Source organism: Larimichthys crocea, unplaced genomic scaffold (genome assembly GCF_000972845.2).
Source record: "Larimichthys crocea isolate SSNF unplaced genomic scaffold, L_crocea_2.0 scaffold50731, whole genome shotgun sequence".
Taxonomy (NCBI): domain Eukaryota; kingdom Metazoa; phylum Chordata; class Actinopteri; family Sciaenidae; genus Larimichthys; species Larimichthys crocea.
In genome coordinates, this window is record NW_020856609.1 from 1 (window position 1) to 20,950 (window position 20,950).

At 40.3% G+C, this 20,950-nt stretch overlaps 1 protein-coding gene across 1 annotated transcript; it reads right to left on the minus strand.

Annotated features, from left to right (window-relative positions):
• Positions 1–2,763: 2,763 nt before the first annotated feature.
• On the minus strand, positions 2,764–19,210 carry trdmt1 (tRNA aspartic acid methyltransferase 1). Its single transcript, XM_027276657.1, has 8 exons — positions 19,080–19,210; positions 18,525–18,601; positions 16,404–16,475; positions 9,736–9,805; positions 9,567–9,626; positions 7,727–8,052; positions 6,837–6,894; positions 2,764–3,169 (listed from the first exon to the last, which is right to left on the minus strand). The coding sequence occupies exons 2-8, from the start codon at positions 18,560–18,562 to the stop codon at positions 3,014–3,016; spliced, it is 780 nt and encodes a 259-aa protein (XP_027132458.1). The 5' UTR covers positions 18,563–18,601; positions 19,080–19,210; the 3' UTR covers positions 2,764–3,013.
• Positions 19,211–20,950: the final 1,740 nt, after the last annotated feature.

Genomic DNA, 20,950 nt, shown 5'->3' on the forward strand with positions numbered 1-20,950 from the left:
AAAATCATGAAATGTAGCCTGATTTACCTGCAATTCCGGTTAAGTATGTGGTGGTGTAATTAGTGAAAATTGTTCAGGTCACTGTGTGAGAACAGCAATGTGTTCGTCTACATCATTCTCTCGCAATCGAGGTCATCTATCTAGTCATCTGTCATTAGCTTTTTACTGTACCAGTTGCTAGTACTAGTGATATGTTAATTTTGTTTTTTTTAGAAGGCTAGCATTGACTAGACCAGTAAAATAGGATGCATAACCTTACTATTTGTGATTAAGCAATAGTCTATCATTTAGCAATTTAAATGATAAATGTTAATTAATTCTGAAATTTGCTGAAATCAATGGGACCAGGTCAGGAGGGAAGAAAGTGTTCAGGAGCCTCTGATGTCTTATGCGTAATAGTTTATTGAATCTTGGCCAAGGAGAATCAGAGGACAAGATAGATATTGACAGTCAGAGAGAGATAGTTTGATAAAGCTGGGTATTAATCAGCAAAATAAAGGTTATTTGCCTGATTGTTTCAACAGCGGTTACATTCAGCAAGTAATACACACGCCCACAGTCAACCCACTAGCAGCTCCTCTCCACCACCCCCACCAGTTGCCCAGTTTTTTGCCTGTCCCTGTCTGAACGTGGCCTACATCTGAAAGGCCAAAAAATCTTTTGTTGTACAGTCTGATGGCCAGGGGGACGAAAGCATTCTTAGGTCTTTTGTGGGAGCAGGAATGAGACAGCAGTCGCCACTAACACACTCCGTCTGCCTGATGAAGGGGTTGTGGCAGAGGGTGGTGGGCGTTGTCCAGTATGGACAGCATTGTCCAGGGTCCGTCTCTCTGGCCACAGTTACCAGATCCCAGCTCTGTGGCCCACCACTGAGCCAGCTTCTCCTCACCAGTCTGTCCCTTCGGGGCAGCGCTTCCCCACATCAACCACAGCATAGAAGAGGACGCTGGCCAACACAACGGGGAAAACATCTGCGCAGTTTTTTTTAACAGATGTTGAAGGACCCAACCTTCTTAGGAAGTACAGACAGCTATGTCCTTGCCTGTGTCGCTAGCATCCAGTCCTGTCGTCCAGCTGCAGCCCCAGATACACACCCACGTGTTTGCAATTATACAGTGGATATAAAGCATGCACAATGTGATGAAGAAAAATGGTTTTAATAATGGCAGCGTTAGCGTTGTAGAGGACCTTGCAAATGGTGCAATCCGACGTGAGGCGAGTATTTAGGAACGCGAGGACCAGTGGTACTCACACTTTGATACATCTGATTTTTTTTGGTGCGTACAACATTTTCCGGGTTTGGCCGTACGCCAAGTTTCAGTAGGAAATCCACGCAAGTAGTTGTACATGAAGCCCTCTTGAAGATTAAGCTGAGCAAGTTGGTTTCTTTTAAACTGGTCAATAGCCATTAATTTGGCTACATACATTACCCTCAGGTAGTTTATGTGCATATATGTATGAACTGTAAATATGTCATATGTGTTGTCTAAAATAATAATAAAAAAAAGAATAACATTAAAATAAATAATTATGTTGAGGCAATCTTAATTCACCTCCCCAATTGTTGATACAGGATGACACTCAGAAGACGTGAGTTCGTTCAAAGTATTTATCAATTGAACAAAGCTTTGGGAGATCCTACCACAAAAAAAGTATCTGTTGCAGAAAAAAGCCAAGTAAGAGATCTGAAGAGTCCTTCTCTGCTTCAGTCTTCTTATACACTGTTCTACACCTGTCCACTGGACGTCACTCTTGTCTTCCTGTCCCTATACATAGCTGCCCGCATCATTTTAAAGCTTCAGGGTGTTCCCGTAACCATGGTTACTCACAATGCTGACGGGGAGGGAGAGACACTGAACGAAGCCGTTTACACATTTCACAAACTGAGTCTCAAAATGAAAACATAGCTCTGTGATGATAACGTCACAGCAGGAAGAGTCAGTGCTAGCTGGGCAGCTAAACTTTAGATCCCGCCCTGTGTGGATCATTATACCGTCAATGGTCTTGTGCACACATGCTGTAAACAATACCATTGGCTGTGGAGTGTGACAATCTGTCAATAAAAATCAGCCATGTGCCAACACTTTTTTCTCCATGGATCTACACTGATCTCATAAATTGCCTCTGTGAAGTCTGTGAAATCTGTCATAACAACAGAGAACTTCCAGATCCAAGCCCTCGAGGTATTGTGCTCCGCACCAACAGAGGCCCAGGCCTTAAAGCTAAAAACACTGACCTGCAGGCAAGAAGCAAACGGAATAATGCACCCACTGCCTTTTCTCAAAGGTTCTGGTGGAGATATTCAAAGGATAACTGTTGCAAACCCCGCCAGAGCTCAACCAGGCCCACTGTACCAAACCTAGACCCGTGATTGTATGCTTTCACTGTCACCAAACGAAAGAGCTGATTGTCCGGGAGTATCTAAATGGGTAATTTGCTAAAAATGCTCAAGACTAGCAGCTGGCTGACCTAATCGCTCTTCCTGCAAAGCCAACACCGGGGTTTGAATGGGATATAATGTAAATGGACTGTACTTACATAGCGCTTTTCTAGTCTTCCGACCACTCAAAGCACTTTTACACTACATATCTCATTTACCCATTCACACACATTCCTACACTGACGGCCATGCAAGGTGCCAACTGCTCATCAGTTTGAGGAGCTAACCATTCATTCACATTCACACACCAATGGCACAGCCTTCGGGAGCAATTTGGGGTTCAGTATCTTGCCCAAGGACACTTCGACATACACAGGGCCGGGGATCGAACTGCCGAACTTCTGATTAGTGGACAACCCGCTCTACCTCCAAGCCACAGCCGCCTGTACTCGATCGAAACTAATCGATACTTCCGGCTGAAAAATCTATACTTTCTGGGGAAACAAAATGTTGATATATATGTCGCAGGATCGATAAAAATGCTCAGCCTTAGGACGTTCTGCAGCCCCCTCATGCATGAGTTGCTGCAGGTACTTGGAAAGATGCATAGTTGGAAAAGATGAAAAAAGAAGCCTAGAAGAGAAAGGGTATTGACTTACAGAAGCTTTGAGGGAAACCCATGAGGTTGGCAACTTCTCTGGGAGTAAAATAACGGAGTTTCAGTTTCAACAGCCGCTGGAGCTTCTCCTCTTCAGAGTACTGGTCCAGACCTTTAAACACAATCTCCATCTGCAGAGGACACAAAACAAAAGCCTTATAAAAACCAACATAAAAAACGTTGTTCTTATTCTTAATAGGATTTGGTTAAGCTGAGCTGAGATTGGCTAGAGTGCGTGATGTCATCGCTAGAGTGGAGAGGGAGAGAAAAAGTTGTCGAAAAATAAATTTGTAAACTGCGATTGCGGCCACAAATGTGAAGCTACAGAAATCATTTATAGCTAGAAAGAGTGTGTCTGCTCAGGGGTCAGAGGAAGAGGGAGTGAGCGCACACGCGCGCACCTGTGACTAATTACTCAGACACTCTCACATACATACATACATACACACATACATACACACATACATACATACATACATACATACATACATACACACACAGACAGGGAGGAGAGGGGGGAGGGGCTATTTTCAAAATAAGAGTCAGAAGGCAGAAGTCAGCAGGCAGAAGCCCAGCGGCGGCCATTTTAGCAGTTATTGGCACTTAATTTGAACTTGTCTGTCTAAAATGACAGTGTCAATAATAATGTATGGGGACGACAGGGCCAGAGTCAGGCACACTCAAAATTTCTTTAGAAATTTTCCAGTTGAGTGTGCCTTTTTTTTATGAGAGTTTTTGTTGCACATACACAAAACGGGTAGCAAAACATGTGGCTCGGCCGGGAATCGATTGCTATGACTTTTCTAAGAGTTTCAGCAAACGGTTTTGCCAAAAATCGCCAAAAAATGAATGGGTGTGTATTGCGAGAACTTTCCAGAGCTAGAGTGAGTGATGTCATCGCTAGAGTGGAGAGGGAGAGAAAAAGTCCACGGTGACTGTGGCCGCAAATGTGAAGCTACAGACGTGATTATCCCCTCAAACGTAGGAAAATTTGAGGCGGTCGCAGTGATAACACCGTTGAAGCTGTCAGCTTTATAGTTTTGGCGTGACACGCAAATATGCGGCAGCAACTCCCATCCTCAGCCTCATACACTCCCATGTTAAAAAGGCGTGAAATTTTCAGGAGGAAAGCAGAAGTAACGTTTCTCTCTTGCTCCCAAGGACACATTTCTTCATTTATTGCCAAAAAACGACTATGTAGACGATCAGGAAGGGCACACAATGCTCCCAGTTATGTCGGTTCAATGATTGGAAATACGGTTTGGTCAGCAATCCTTCCTGTTCAAGGGAAGGTCTCAGCATTTTCTCTCAGTTTCTGTCAGGATTTCTAACTGACATTTTAACAGGTGCAGATTAGCTGCTGTTGATTAGGTCCTGGTTGCTTGGCAACCTCAGCCTGCTTGAAGGAGGAGAGGGGGGAAGGGCCAGCAGGCAGAAGCCAAGCGGCGGCCATTTTAGTAGTTCTTGGCACTTAATTTGAACTTGTCTGTCTAAAATGGCAGACAGAGACGGCAGAGCAGCTAGCGCGTAAGCACCAACTGCTCCTGTGTCTAAATAAACATGTTAAAAATGACTATTTGAGGTGTGCTTTTTGAATACAGACCCCCGGCAACAGCCCACTCGTCACTCTCAACATTTCTGTGGGAATTTTCTTGTACTGAATTTACTAAGCAGTGTCAGTAATAATGTATGGGGGCATTTCAAAAGAAATTTTCTAGTTTTAAAATAATTTCCAGTCCATCAAAACACAAAAAATGAATAATTTAAGTTAAGTTGTGTAAATAAATGCTCTGTCCACATACTTGGACCAATTCTGTTCACCTTATATATGCTTCCTTTAGGCAACATTATAAAGAATCACCCATTTAACTTTCATTGTTATGCTGATGCCACCCAATTATATTTATCGATCAAGCCAGATGAAACCTATCAGTCAGCTAAACTTCAAAAAAAGGACATAAAAACTTGCATGACATGCCATTTTCTGATGATAAATTCAGACACAACTGAAAGTCTTGAAATTGAATCCTGTAGCAGCCGATAATGTAATAAAGTCCAATAATGTAATACCTGCCAATTACATTTTTGGCTTTAATACATTCAAAATGGCCCAAATTATTACATTATTGGACGTTATTACATTATTGGTTGCTACAGACCCAAACACCTCATGATTTGTCCTTTAGCGTCCACATAGGGGTGGGCGATATATCGAATATACTCGATAAATCGCGGCTTGTTCTACGTGAGATGTATGAAATGACTATATCGCGACCATCGAGTACTTGTCACGTAAATGTTTTAAGCCATTGGTATTTATTTCTCCGGAGTTTTGCCTGTGTCACTCACTCCTGGTGCTGCTCACAGCATGCATCACACTTCCCCGCCCACCCAGAAAAATCCCCTGCGCGCATGCATACTTTTTGTATCAGGAGAGACAAGGCCCACTGGCCCGCTCCGGAGGTGTACACACCTAATGGCTGCGCCGCGGTCACCTGATAGCTGCCAGTCTAGTCAATGAGAGCATTTACACAGGGCGCGCCGCGAAGCGTCTCAGAAGCGTCTCTCCGCACCACGGCGTGAGCATTCCGTAGCATTTCTATTTTTGACACGAGCCGCTGCTAAACCTCATATATTTCAACAGAGCACTGTGCACCAGACAGGAAATCCGACACAGAATCAACATAATAAACTTCCACCCCCTTTCAAAATAAAACACAATACACAGTTCACAACTTCACATCAACGTTACGTCATGACCGGTGGCACCAGGTCAGCAGTCAATCAATCAAAGGGTCTCAACATGAGCGATGAGAGACTAATTTTTGAAGTGGAACAAAACACAATCATTTATGACACAACAGATGCTTTTTATAATCTCCTCCACGTCGGAGAAGCAAAGTCAGCTGTTTGTTGTTGTTTCCTTTATACACAGTTTATCGCGGGGTCTCGCATACGTCCAGGATTCTCGCGTGAATACGGTCGGCTTGCTACGCTGCCAAGACGCGTCTGGTGTGAGTTGACGCAGGGCAGAGGACGCAGCTAAAAAGCGGCGCAGCCGTTAGGGTTAACTTGAATCATCATACTGATGTTATTTTTTGCATCCAAGGGTTGAAATTAACATTCATAGTGATTTACAGGAGAAATAAAAATATCGAGATATATATCGTGTATCGCGATATAGCTAAAAAATATCGAGATATTGGTTATAGGCCATATAGTGCAGCCCTACGTCCACATAAAACACATTTCAAGGACTGCTTTCTTTCACCTATGTAACATTGCAAAAATCAGGGACATTCTTGTCTCAAGCAGATGCAGAAAAAAATAGTCCACACATTTGTTACTTCTAAGCTGGACTATTGCAACTCCTTGTTATCAGGCTGCTCCAATAAGTCTGCTTATGCTGCTGCACGTGTACTGACAGGAATCAGGATCAGAGATCATATTACTTTCATTGTGTCTTCTCTGCACCGGCTATCTGTAAAGGCTTAAGACGCTCCTTTTTGATAGCGCTTAGAGCTCTTTCTAACTCAAGGTCTGGTCAGTGTTTATGTCTGTCAAAAGGAAGTTTTTTTCCTTGCCAAGTGCTTGGTTATGGTGGGAATTGTTGGGTAAATAATAATATAAAGAGTACAATCTAGACCTGCTGTATACGTAAAATGTCATGAGATAACTTATGATTTGGTGCTATATGAAAAAAACTGAACTGGAAAATTAAAAATTACAGTTCACACTGAACCAACAACAGAGCTGCAATTGTGTTTTGTTAATGCCTTTACTAAAGCCAAAACCTACCTCTGTTTCCATGCAGCACTGGAGTACAGAACCAGTTCCCTCCACATACCGCCCATAGCTATTGATAAAGCATATGAAGACAATCAAATAATAACATTACTAAGTGATCATTTTACCAACCAACTAGGCAGAACAACAGTAGGGATGAGATACAGTATCAACCAGTTTACCAAATGCCCCATTTACAGATTAGATAGTGGACCCAAACTAGAATCTTTGGTCTTGAGTTTGTGTCCAATGTCAAATACCTGAGTGGATCCAAGCAGACTTAGTTCAGTCTGCTCTGACCACAATGTATTATATAAACACTGCTGAAGAAAATAATTCAGGTAATCAACAAATAGTAAAGAAAATAAAAATAATTCTGCTATTAAATGATAATTACACAACCTTTTTAAATTTGATTCACATCTTTGATAAGATTTTTCCTTCATTATTATTATTTAAAATGTAGGTATGTATGTCAGTCGCGGCCCGAGAAGGTAGCCTACATGGTCCTATTTATTTGTCATTGTTAATGTTAGGATACTTGATTATATAGGTTCCTCAAATTTGGAGACTAACCTTTAACAGTTATGTGTCCAGAATTAACCAATTAATTTATGTTCTATCCTGTCATATTATTAGTGCAATATTAATGCACAGGGAAAAACAAACAAACAAAATTAATCAATGTGTACGCACAGCTTGTTGGGTTTTTTGGCATTGTGGCCACCAAACATGTAGTTGTAGTACATTTGGTTTTAATTATTGATTCACTGTAAATGAAGACATTATCTGTAATTTGGTTTGATAAGAGGTTAAGGCACACTGCTTTGTCAGCAGTTGTTTGTTACATATAGTAATAATAACACAAGATAGTGACAGGTAATTACTGTAACTGTACCCACCCTTTGGTAAAGCAGACAGACCTCCTGCATGTGGGCTTAACAATGTCCAAGATCAGAGCATATCGCAGCAGTGTTTTAGGAGGAAGGAGATAAAGTTCCATATTTACATCCGTCTGTGGTTCCAAGAACTCTTGAATCTGCCTGACAGTTAGATCATTGTTCTGATTCATCTTCCTCTGGGCATCCATTGTTGTCTCTAGTTTATACAGGACATGACCCGCCTGCAATTTGTCTCCTGGCTGGCAGGTGCCTGAATGGGAATGACTGAAGACTGTGAGCTGCTCAGGGGAACCACTCTCAGCAGGGTGTGGAAGGGTACCTGAAATCTAAGAATACACAGACACCCACACCCACAGCAGTGGAGGATTATGGAGCGGAATAGTTCCAGGTCCCACCTACAATACAGCATATCACCATCGGCCAATATGTGCGTGTGTTCGCCGATCAATTAGCGCATTCGGCAGCCATGTGTTGAGATGCTGGAGATCACGTGAAGCACATGCATTGCCCCTCCCTCCCTGGCAGAGAGCAGCTAGTAATGTTGAAAGACTGCCAACAACAAGGGTCAACAACTTTTAATGTATTTTTAACTGTATTATCTGCACTTTCAAAGTTTGTCTCTGTCTCACTGTTGTTCCTGTGGGCTCCTTTCCCACAGTCTAAAAAACAGTTTCCTTTAGGTCTTTCCATAATAGATGGGATAATAAAACATGGTCATTTTATTTTATGTAGGAAAAAATTAAACTGTTTAATTTACAAATCAAATAGAAGATAAAAATATACTGAATTTGTTTTTTTTTTGTTTTTTTTAAAGAAACGGCTGAAAAGAAATTAAATCCTGTGTGTCAGCATAAATGTTTTTGTTTTGAGACTTGTGTAACATTTGTTATCATTGTGTCATTTTTATCATGTAAATGGAGGGAGAAAAAGCAATATCGGCTTTAAGAATCGGCAAATATCGGGGATCGGTTAAGACTGATGTCATGGTTTATGCGTGGTTTAATATTTATTCGCGCTAACGTTGATAATGCACCAAACATAGGTGCAACATGTTGCTTGTTTTAAGAGCAGAAACTTCAACAATTTGTTGCTTAAAGCACATTTGTTAATTTAGTAAATAAATCTTTCTTATTTTGGTTAAATTGAGACATGTGTAACATTTGTTATCATTGTGTCATTTTTATCATGTTAAAAAAAAAAAAAAAAAAAAAAAAAAATCAGTCACATTTCAGTCATCGGCTAAGGCTGTGTCAAAAAAAAAATCAGCTATAAAAAAAAAAAATGTATCGGTCAACCTCTAATTGCTATTGAATTCTTGTGCTCCAGATCATGCTGATATGGTTATTCAAAGTATTGAACCACACCCTGAATCTAAACACAACAATATAAAAGGTTTTCAAGGTAAGAAGAAATCAACAGCAGTCTCAATGTTTATTAAATTACTAGATTACTAGTGAAATCTAACTATTAGAGAAAAATTATGGGTATCTAAGTACAAAAAATTTGTACTAATTCAATGCCATTCATTTCTTTTGTTTCATTAAATATTTTCCACCAATCACCCTTTACAATTTGTTCGGTTCACCATTTGAAACATCGAGCTGTCTGTGAACTGAGACATTTAGTTTTCTGCCTTGTGTCTGCATGAAATTTGTTTTTTATATGGAAATTATGCACATTTCTTAAATTATACCTCAGGCAATTATTACTCAACAACACAATTACAGATTTTCACTACATTTTGGACCAAATAGGGTTAATGGTGTGAAAAATAGGAAGAACACTAAAAAGTTTCTTTCATACATTTTATGATACCAGAATTACTCTCAGCAAGCCTTACCTTCTCCATTGAAATCTTAGCAATCAGGAAATAACGCAGCCTTGAATTTGGAATCCCAACCTGATTTTTTTAACAGTGACAGTGAACAGTGAAATATTATTTACATGTACAACTTTCACAGTACAGTATTTATTTATGGAGATTTATCACATTGGGATGTCTTTCTTACACTTGTGGGTGAGATCATGATCTCCTGGAAAGTGTATCCACATTCCATCAGTGTTTTCACCAAATGTTCTCTAGAGAATAGAAGTATCATAGGATAGGTTAAGTCTTCACTGAAATGACTTCAGCCATTTCAGCCAATTTCATTACAGTGAAATTATGAATGATTCCAAAATCATAGTTGGGGAAACAGAAGACTGAGAAACGAATGGTGGTTTATAACAACATTACTGTTAACAAATGTCAGTCATTCTACTTCCCTTGAGAGCAAATCAAGGGATCAACAGTTGTGATGATAAGGGTCTCTTTCAAGTATTTTTGATATTAGTTTAATGGATCATTTTTTCAGACTATAAAGGCGTAATGGATGGATGAATAGATTTCATAAGCATTGTGCAATTACAATAACCAACTGTTACATTTTTTAAATAATTTCGATCGATCCATTTCCATCCATTTCCATAATTATTTTGGATACAGATGGTGCAGGACTTGTTATAGATATAATAAAAAGTAAGTAATTGTATGTACAAGTAGCAGTAGAAACTATAAAAAGTAAAATTTTTTGGGGACATTAGACTCCATCATTACCTGGCAGAGGAACACTCAAAACCTTTCACATTCTCTAGCAGGATGTAGAGGGGCAGCCTGCATAGCCTGGACACACACCATCATATGCATGTCAGGAAGAAAAGATGACAGGGTTAACTGACAGAAACCAAGCTAACATATCAATCCATGGCCAACAAAGAGAAGAGACTTGGAGATTCAACTCCATAAGCGTCCAGTCATTTATTACCATTGCATATTACTCACTCACTTTACTTCTGGTTAGATCATAAACTGTATTCGGTTGTCTCAGAACTTGTACTGTTGAATCAATTTTAATAATTGTAACAAACAACCTATGACATTGTGATTTTTGATCAGAAGGCTAAACAAAACAGAAACAGGGATGTTTTTAACAAGGTACGGAGAAAACTAGCAGGTCAGATGTCTGAGAAGGGTCATATAGAATTTGGATTCAATTCACTTCGCCGAAAACTTCTAACTCCTCCTCTTCGTGCTTTGCGGTAACGTATTGTGTCACTTCCGGTATCGGTGTTGTTGCCACGGTGCTCTGCTCTGCTCACCTGAACAGATTTCCGTATATTTCTCAACACAGCGACTATCTACTTATCTCTGCACTATTCTTTGACTTGTTCTGTCTGTGCACAAACAGGTCCTCTTAACTCTAGTAACTACAATCTGATAGTTTCTCCAGTTTCTGTTAGCCACACTAACTAGCCTAGCTATAGCAATGCGTCCGTCCCCTCCTCTCTCCCTCCTCTCCTCTCCCTCCTCTCCTCTCCTCTCCTCCGTCTCCCTCCTCTCTCTCGTGCCTGTGTGCCACATGTTCAGTTACTCCTCGTCCTCCTTTATGGATAACGGTACTGTAATAAATGTAGTTTATTTGTAGCTTTGGAGGCGAGGGCAGTGAGTTAGGCAGCGTACCGCCCACACCGAACAGTCAGTAGCTCAGATAGTTAGCCAGTCCCCTGGCCGGTGCGGTACGCCCAGGTAGCTCATTAGCCGTCCCCCGGTAGTTTCCCGAGCAGCCGGGAGGCTGGGTGACTGTTCGAAGAGGCATAGCCCCAAACTGAAGCCCACGGTACACCACCAACCGCTCACGTTCTACAGATTTTCCCTGCTCAGCGACACACCCGCTGAGAGGCCAACTCTGGTCATGGCAGCTCCATAGTCCGAAACGTGAAGTTAGCGACACGGGGGCCATAGTTAAATGCATCCCGGGGGCCAGAGCGGGCGCATCGAATCTTTTTTGAAACTGCTGGCTAAGGATAAGCGTAAATACAGTAGAATTGTTATTCACGTCGGCGGTAATGACACCCGGTTACGCCAATCGGAGGTCACTAAAATAATGTTTCATCAGTGTGTGAAACGCCAAACGATTCGGACTCCGTAGTTTTCTCTGGTCCCCTCCCCAATGTGACCAGTGATGACATGTTAGCCGCATGTCGTCATTTCACCGCTGGCTGTCAGGTGGTGTCCAGCAAACGATGTGGGCTTCATAGATAATTGGACACCTTCTGGGGAAAACCTGGTCTGATTAGGAGAGACGGCATCCATCCCACTTTGGATGGAGCAGCTCTTATCTAGAAATATGGCCAAGTTTATTAGCTGACCAAACCATGTCGACAACCCAGAGTTGAGACAAGGAAGCAAGCTGCAGTCTTACACGCTTCTCTGCGCCTCCATTAGAGCAGTTGCCCACCCTTTCTTTAGTATAGAGACTGTGTCTGTCCCCGTCCACCTACATTATTTAAAGATAAAACAAACAGAAGAGGAGTTCATCATAAAAACTTAATAAAAATTAAATCAACATCTCCAACAGTCCAAAATAAGAGAATAAATGTGGACTCTTGAATATCAGGTCTTGTCCTCTAAAGCTGTCTTAGTCAAGAATTAATATCTGATTAGTGATTGATTTATCTGTCTCACTGAAACCTGGCTGCAGAGAGATGAATATTAGCTTAAATGAATCCACTCCTCCGAGTCATAATACTCATGTTCCTCGAAGTACTGGTCGAGGTGGTGGAGTTGGACCATATTTGACTCAAGTCTATTAATAAATCCTAAACCTAAACTAAATTATAATCATTGAAAGCCTTGTTCTTAGCCTCACTCACCCAACCTGGAAAACTTTGCAGCCAATTTTATTTGTTACAGTATATCGAGCTCCAGGCCCTTATCTGAATTTTTATCTGAATTTGCATCAGGCTTGATCCTTAAAACAGATAAAGTAATTATTGTAGGTGATTTAACATTCATGTGGACAACCACAATGATAGTCTTGAACTGCGTTTATCTCTCTATTAGACCAATTGGCTTTTGTCAAAGTGTAAATAAACCGACTCACTGCTGAACCACACTCTTGATCTTGTTCTTTTTCATAGGGCATTGAAATGGACAATATAATAGTCTTCCCACAGAATCCTCTTCTGTCTGACCATTTTTAATAACCTTTGAGTTCAACTACACGGACTATAAGCCTTTGTGTAGAAGCTTCTACAGCCAGAGTTTATCTGATAGTGCTGTAGCCAAATTAAGGAAGTGATTCCTTCAGCATTGAATTCAATGCCAGTCTAACTGTAACAGAGGACTTGTCTCTACCTTTAGCCACTCACAAATAGACCATCTTGTTGAAGTATTACAGGCTCATTAGGGACAACTTAGACTCTATTGCACCTCTGAAAAGAAGATAATTAAACAAAGAAGGTTAGCACCATGGTATAGCCAGCAGACTCGTAAATTAAAGCAAGAGGCACGTAAATCTGAACGCAAATGGCGTGCCACTAAACTGGAAGAATCTCATCTAGTCTGGCAAGATAATCTCAAAACATACAGGAAGGCTCTCCGAATGCCGAGCAGCCTATTACTCTCTTTAATTAAGGAGAAAAGAACAACCCCAGGTTTCTCTTCAGCACTGTAGCCAGGCTAACAGAGAATCACAGCTCTACTGAACCATCTATTCCTTTAGGTCTAAGTAGCAATGACTTCATGAGCTTCTTTAATGATAAGATTATAACTATTAGAGACAAAATCCATCACCTCTTGCCCTCAACAGGCATTGATCTGCATTCTGATACAGCAAGTTTTGAATATGTATTTAGACTGTTTTTCTCCCATCGACCTTCATCAAATAACTTTAATCATTTCTGCAGCTAAGCCGTCAACCTGTCTCTTAGACTCCATCCCAACCAGGCTGCTCAAGGATGTTTTACCTGTAGTTAGTCCTTCTTTATTGGATACGATTAATCTGTCTTTATTATCAGGATATGTATCACAGTCCTTTAAGGTAGCTGTAATTAAACCTCTTCTTAAAAAGCCCACTCTAGACCCAGAGGTCTTAGCCAACAACAGACCGATATCAAACCTTCCCTTTGTCTAAGATACTTGAGAAAGCTGTAGCTAATCAGCTGTGTGACTTTCTCCATAACAATAGTCTATTTGAGGATTTTCAGTCAGGATTTAGAGTGCATCATAGCACAGAGACCGCATTAGTCAAAGTTACAAATGACCTCCTAACGGCATCAGACAAAAGACTCATCTCTGTACTTGTCCTGTTAGATCTTAGTGCTGCATTTGACACCATTGACCATCAAATTCTTTTACAGAGACTGGAACATCAAATTGGCATCAAAGGAACCGCCCTAAGCTGGTTTAAGTCGTATTTTTTAGATCGATCTCAGTTTTTTCACGTCAATGATGAATCCCCATGCAGACCAAAGTTTGTCATGGAGTCCCAAAAGGTTCTGTACTTGGACCACTTCTATTCAGTTTATATGCTTCCTTTAGGGAACATTATTAGGAATCACTCCATCAATTTTTCATTGTTATGCTGACGACACCCAATTATATTTATCGATCAAGCCTGATGCAACCAATCAGTTAAACTAACTCCAAGCATGCCTTAAGGATATAAAAAGTTGGATGACCTACAATTTTTTTATTTTAAATTCAGACAAAACTGAAGTTCTTGTAATTGGACCCAAACACTCAGAAACTCTCTTTCTAGAGACTTAGTTACTTAGATGGATCACCCTGGCCTCCAGCTCCACTGTAAAGAATCTTGGAGTTGTTTTTGATCAGGATTTGTCCTTTAACGTCCACATGAAACAAATTTCGAGGACTGCATTCTTCCACTTACGTAACATCGCTAAAATCAAACGCATTGTCCTCAGGCGGATGCAGAAAAACAGTCCACGCATTTGTTACTTCAAGGCTGGACTATTGTAACTCTTTGTTATCAGGCGGCTCTAATAGAGTCTCTAGGACTTTGCAGTTAATTCAGAATGCTGCTGCACGTGTTCTAACAGGAACCAAGATCAGAGATCACATCTCTCCCATTTTGGCTTCCTTGCATTGGCTACCTATTAAATCTAGAATAGAATTCAAAATTCTTCTCCTTACTTACAAAGCTCTTCATGGTCAGGCACCATGGTATCTAAAAGAGCTCATAATACCTTACTACCCCTCTAGAACACTGCGCTCTCAGGATGCTGGGTTCCTTGTGGTTCCTATAGTTTCCAAAGTAATTGGGAGCCAGAGCTTTCAGCTATCAGGCTCCTCTTCTGTGGAACAAACTACCTTTCTGGGTCCGGGAGGCAGACACGGTCAACACCTTTAAGAATAGACTTAAGACTTTCCTTTTTGATAAAGCCTATAGTTAGGGCTGGCTCAGGTCATCCCTTAGTTATGCTGCCATAGGATTAGACTGCCTAGCCAGGCACGGTATTGGTTGAAGATGGTTGGTTGAAGATGCAGTCACATCTCCCTTACCGAAAACCCTCTCCTCTCTCTATCATCTCTCTATCCTCATATCTCTATATCTCTCTCTATAATATCTCTCTCTCTCCTCATCCTCCATCTGTGGACATGTCTCATTAATGCATGTTACTAATCAAACTTCCCCAGAGTTTCTGTGCTCTGTCGTCCAGCAGGTTCTCGTGGATCGTGGCTGCTACTGTGATCCTGCACGACGTCCACTACGCATTATTACTGTCATTATTACTACCATATCTGGTACTGTAATCATTTTTATCATTCATTGTGATCCATTGTCATTTTGTCAGTTATTGTAATTGTACAATATGTTTGTGTTAATTTGTCCTGTACACGTGACATCCATTGCACGTCTGTCCGTCCTGGGAGAGGGATCCCTCCTCTGTGGCTCTTCCTGAGGTTTCTTCCACCTTTTTTTCCCTTAAAAGGTTTTTGTGGGCAAGTTTTTTCCTCACTCGAACCGAGGTCAAGGACAGAGGGTGTCATTCCCTGTACAGATGTAAAGCCCTCTGAGGCAAATGTACTTTGTGACTTTGGGCTATACAAATAAAATTGATTTGATTTGATGTTGCCAGTGTTTAGTGTTTCCACTAAAAGTGAGAACTCTCTCATGGAAATTTTAAATTGTCTGCTGTGGGAAATTGCATACACCACTGTCAAATGAGACTTCACACTGGTGCCACCTGAACAGAACAACTTGAATGGTTAAAAACCTATTGCACATAAGTAGCACACTGCATCCAAACACAGCCAGACATCAAATTCTACAATGGAAAATGGAAATTCTACCTGGAAATCCAAATTGCGTTTTTTTGTCAATAAACTGCATTTTTGTAAAGAACAGATGACAATATTATAAAATTATATAATATATGGATAAATGTTGTTACTAGAAAAATGGATAAATGTTTGTTAACTTATGTCTGGCAAATCAGCAGTCTATTCTATACTATGATTGTAGCTTCTTTTTTTACTAACTGATAGAACAAGCAGTGTCAGAACCGTAAAATAACAAAATGATCTGTGTAAAAGTTAATTGATAGAGTCAGACGACTGTCTGTAGAACAGACTTGTTCATGTAAAACGACTCACTACTTGGTTGGTCATTTTAAACAGTAATGAGTGCAGTACTCATACAAGAAAGTTTGCAGTTTAGCCATTTTTTTCCCACAGTTGTCAGCTAAATGTTTTTAAAAGGTAGTTCAAAAATGCTAATTACCCAAGTAATATTTTTTTTAAAAGAGCTCACGGCTAGAAAACTGCACTCTTGATTGTGAGATTTTCCTTAGGCTGAACAAAAATAAAAAGTTAAATGTGGAGATTAAAGACCTTGGCAGAAGATCAAGGATGTAGAGAAAGCTCTTGGTCCTGGGATCAGCGAGATCACCCTGAAGTCCTAGTCTGCACAGAGGAAAAATAAAGCTTTCAGTTTTAGATTGATAAAACATTTAATATATTGACTTAGAAAAAGTTACTATGAGGATCACACAGTGAGACAGTAAGACAGATGTGGTGTGTTAGTAAAAACAAAAAATGGACAGGAGAGTTATAGAATGTTACCAACCAAACAGAAAAGTGTATAATCACATAGCAGTGCTGCCATAAATCTTCATATTTACTTTGTTAGATAATGTTGTGAGTAAAAATAATAATTTAATCAACAGTTTAGCAGCTTTGAGAATGGTGAACTGGTAGTTGCAATTAAATTATCATGCCATACTTGCTAATGTATGTAAATGAGGAACTCAAATGCAATTTGGGCTGCATAAAAAAATACTTTGTTATCAGAGAGAGCAGGAGGAGACAGAGGTTTATCAGCTTGAGCCTCTCTTTTGTCAACATCAGAGCTACTTTATTCAAATCTTGTGTTTGGTGGTGCTGTGGAGCCCAATGGCCTCACCTAGTCTTAGTTGCCAGGGAATTTTCTATGGTAACCAAGGTTTAGAGCATATGCCATGTGACTTTCTAGACACAGATAATGTTATGGTACGTAATGTACAGAGTCATATAACAATGTCAAACCACTAAAGTATGAATTTATGAATTTAAAGTGTGTTAGACTTCCAAGCATTTCAAGACACTAAAAGTGCAGTCAGAGAGCAAAAATTTAAATCAAAACTGCAAGCAGTGATGAACAGGCCGTTGCATCCCATGTTTCATACGCAACATTACCATACTGATTATTCATGCGTTTTGTTTTTGACTGTATAAAAAGGTTTTATTATCACTTCTGTCAACCTGTGTGGCACTAGAAAACTCACACTATTTATATGTAATAGTCTAGCATACCAACTGCAGACCACACAATGGTTTACACGTGATCCTAAGCTTTGCATGCTTTAGAACAGGGGTTTTCAAAGTGTGGGATAGTGGGCCTCCCCTAAGAGAACTCAAAAGCAGCCACACCACCAGTGTGATCGTTTTTCTTAGTGGCAGAAGATAACAGCATTGCTGTTTGCAAAAGTTGTTCAGGAGGATTCCAAGAGGAGCAAAGAAGACTTTGAGTTTTAATACGACACGATGTTTGAAACAAGCGGTATTAAAAGAATATGAAGCAGCCGTGGTAGCAGCTAAGGCTAAAAAACACAGAGTGTGGATGTCCTGATTGGCGGATTTTGATGATTGACACCTATTGACCAGTCAGAGCCAGGAGAATCAATTAGTACCACCCACATTCACCTTTGACCCACCAATGACGATCAAAATGAAGTAAACCCAAAGGTAGTATATCGCACCAAGAAGTCACACTTCACTTTCAAAGCCTCTTTGTCTTTATGTACAAACCCGGACCTTTCATTATTGATTTCAGACTAAAGCAGAGACATAGCAGGAGAGACATTAGCAGCTATTTTTTCGCTGGAATGGAATAGAACCTCTAGGTCGCCAAGTTTTGATCGCACACAGTGATGAGACACCATAACTTTGTAATCAGCGGAGTCTCTGCTTTCACGCGACGTTTGTTTGGTTGTGTTTTTCAAGTGGTGAAATTAGCAGAAGCACTAAAGTGGACATGCGCTGTTTTTGTTACATGCCCAGATCATTTCTTGGGGATTGAACTATGTTTCGTTTGGGTAGCAGTGCTTGGTAGAGCTTTTAGCTGGGTTTCTCCCTGTCATTTTGGTATGCTACATGTTAGGATTGGTGCTTTCTAGCAGATGCTGATCGTCTGTATTGTGCATGCATGTCACGCTGTCCCCTGTACGGGGGACTTTCGGGTTGAAATATGGAAGTTTCGGTTCTAGTAGGCCATAGAGAGCAGGAAATTATTGGTTACGGTCGAAATTTTCCATATGTGCATTCAACCTAACTTTAGTCTGTACCAATATATTTGGACATTCTGATATCCAAGACCCTATGCGATAGGTCACCAGTCTATCTACCCCCTTCTGAAGTTTTCAACTTCAACAACTTATTGGAAAAACAATAAAATAGTACAATAATAAAACCTACCTGGTGAAAGGTGACAAGGAGGGCTCATCACGAATCATGTCAAAAGATAATGCATTGAAGTCATCTAGTGTTATGCCCTAAAAAAAAAAAAAAAAAAAAAAAAAAAAAAAAAACACACAACTCAAGCTGGACTGAAAACTGAAAAAATGTAATAGATTTTAATCATGTTTGTCATGTGTCATCACACCTGTCTACACACCTGTTGAGGACAACAGGGAGCATAAAACAAGTATAAAACCCTGAAACACACCTGTTGCCTAGAAATCACACTGATAGAGCTTTTAGTTAGGTGAGTTCTTAGTCAAGCTGCTATAGCCCTTGACGACCGGAGGACTTCCAATGATGCACTGAGCTTCTTTCTTAAGAAATTTTTTTGTGATGATTCGATAGAGACAATATCAGATAAATTAACATTTCAACATCACACAGCATGGTACATGAATGCACATTATGGAAATAATTTAGTAATACACAAATATCTTCATATCTATCTGTCTCAGGACAACAGACAAGTTAAACTGCATAGAGGTCAGAATCTCCTCCAACATCACGCACCTCAATGGTCTTGTTCCAGAGGGGCGTGTCAGGGAAATTGTGCCTGTAGATTTGATTCGCAACAGTGTTTATATCGATGGCTGCCACTACCTGGACTGGTATGCCACTCTCTAGAGGAAGAACAGACAGATTATAAGATGCAGATGAAGAATTTGACTTAATTTAGCTGTTTCACTACATGCCTGAATTTTCAGCTCCACAGCAAAGTCCTCTCATGGTGAGGCAGATAAAATGGTGTGAACTTTTAGCTAGCTAAAAAAAAACTGTAACAGCACCAAGTCCAAATATAATGAGCAGAGGAGTTAAAACGTGTGGTACAAAAAATAAATACATAAATAAATAAAAGAGAAAGGACAGAAATTGTTTGGCAGAGGGGAAAGATAGGACAGCACTCCACTAACAATCACAACGCAGCTGCTGAAACAGAAATACAGGAGAATGAATTAAACACTGAGATAGCAATACAGAAGGACAAAGTTTCGAAACACATCAAGCCTGAACTTGGTGAACTAAATTAGGAAGTATATTTGAAGCTTGTTGCACTACACAAAAAATAAAAGTCCAGCTCTAAAATAAAGAATGTAAATTTTTAAAAAAATAAAATAAAAAAATAAAAACTTGAGCAAGCTTAATTGTGAACCTGATCTCATGACGTTTGGTTTGACATAAACATGAGTAATTGAACATGATACCAGCTACTTGAACTTCCACTCTGACATGTAGGCTAAGATTATTTTATTGATAAAATAAGAACTCCAGATGAGAAGAACATCCATTTTTTATTTCCAAAATAAAACACACGTGCAAACTGTCGGTCGTAAAAACAGCATTAAAAAGGAAACTAATTAACTACGCAACATATTTACACATGTAGAAGCATATTTAGAAGAACAAAAAGCAGGAAAATAACCCGAGCAAGTAAACAAAGTGTGGCGGGTTGAACGCTTCTGAAACGCTCCCGCTGGGATTTGAAGTCACGTGGAGGACGGACCAAAACAGCCGCGATGTGACAGAGACGTGCCCGGCATTGGACACAATCATATGGCAAGCCAAAGGGGCCATAAATCGGGCTTTTCGAAACGCGTTTTGTAAGAATGCCCATGAAAAGCGGCGAATTTTGGCGCCTTTTGCGCCGTACTTTACACCGTTGTTCGAGAATACGGCGCAAAGTGCGGCGTTTTGGGGCTATTTTTATAACGCCGTTAAAAGTGTCGTTTTCCCGCTTAGTCAGGGCGTGTTATAAGCTTATTTCACGCGTTTGATTGTTATTCTTCGCATCTCGTTACTAGCGTGAAAATCGTCGCTGTCCACAATGATAATCCCACTGATATTCCCAGTCAATGAGTTTGAAGTGCCAATCCTTGACCAAGGCAAAGAGAGGGGTCCAGAGCAGGTCGGCCACACAGAGGAGCGTGCCGGCCGGTGTCAGCGTGATTGCTGGGCCGGAGTTCCCTGTGCACTGATCTGCCCTGATGAAGTTTTCTCTTAAAATCACCTTATAGTACTGCTTGCTCATATCTGTCAACTTAACCAAAAATAAAGCCTCGTTCACTCCAGATGCTTGTTTGTTGTTATTTAAAAAGAAAAAAAAAAAAAAATTAGACATCCAACCACATTTATATGTTACTTGATACTTAATATTCTATGAATGTTGTGGGTGAGTGGTGATGTTGTCTGCCTGCTATGTCTGCTGCTCTTTTTGTTTGGGTTCAAACCCAGAGTGACCTCAGGTTTTTTGTTTTTTTTTTCTGGAGAGGTTTCCCTAACAATTCTTAATCTTTCCCCATTTTTATCAACTTTGTTTTTTTCCTCTTTGTCCTTTATTAAATAGCGACCTCGTTTATATGCAAACTTGTTGACTATAGATGCAG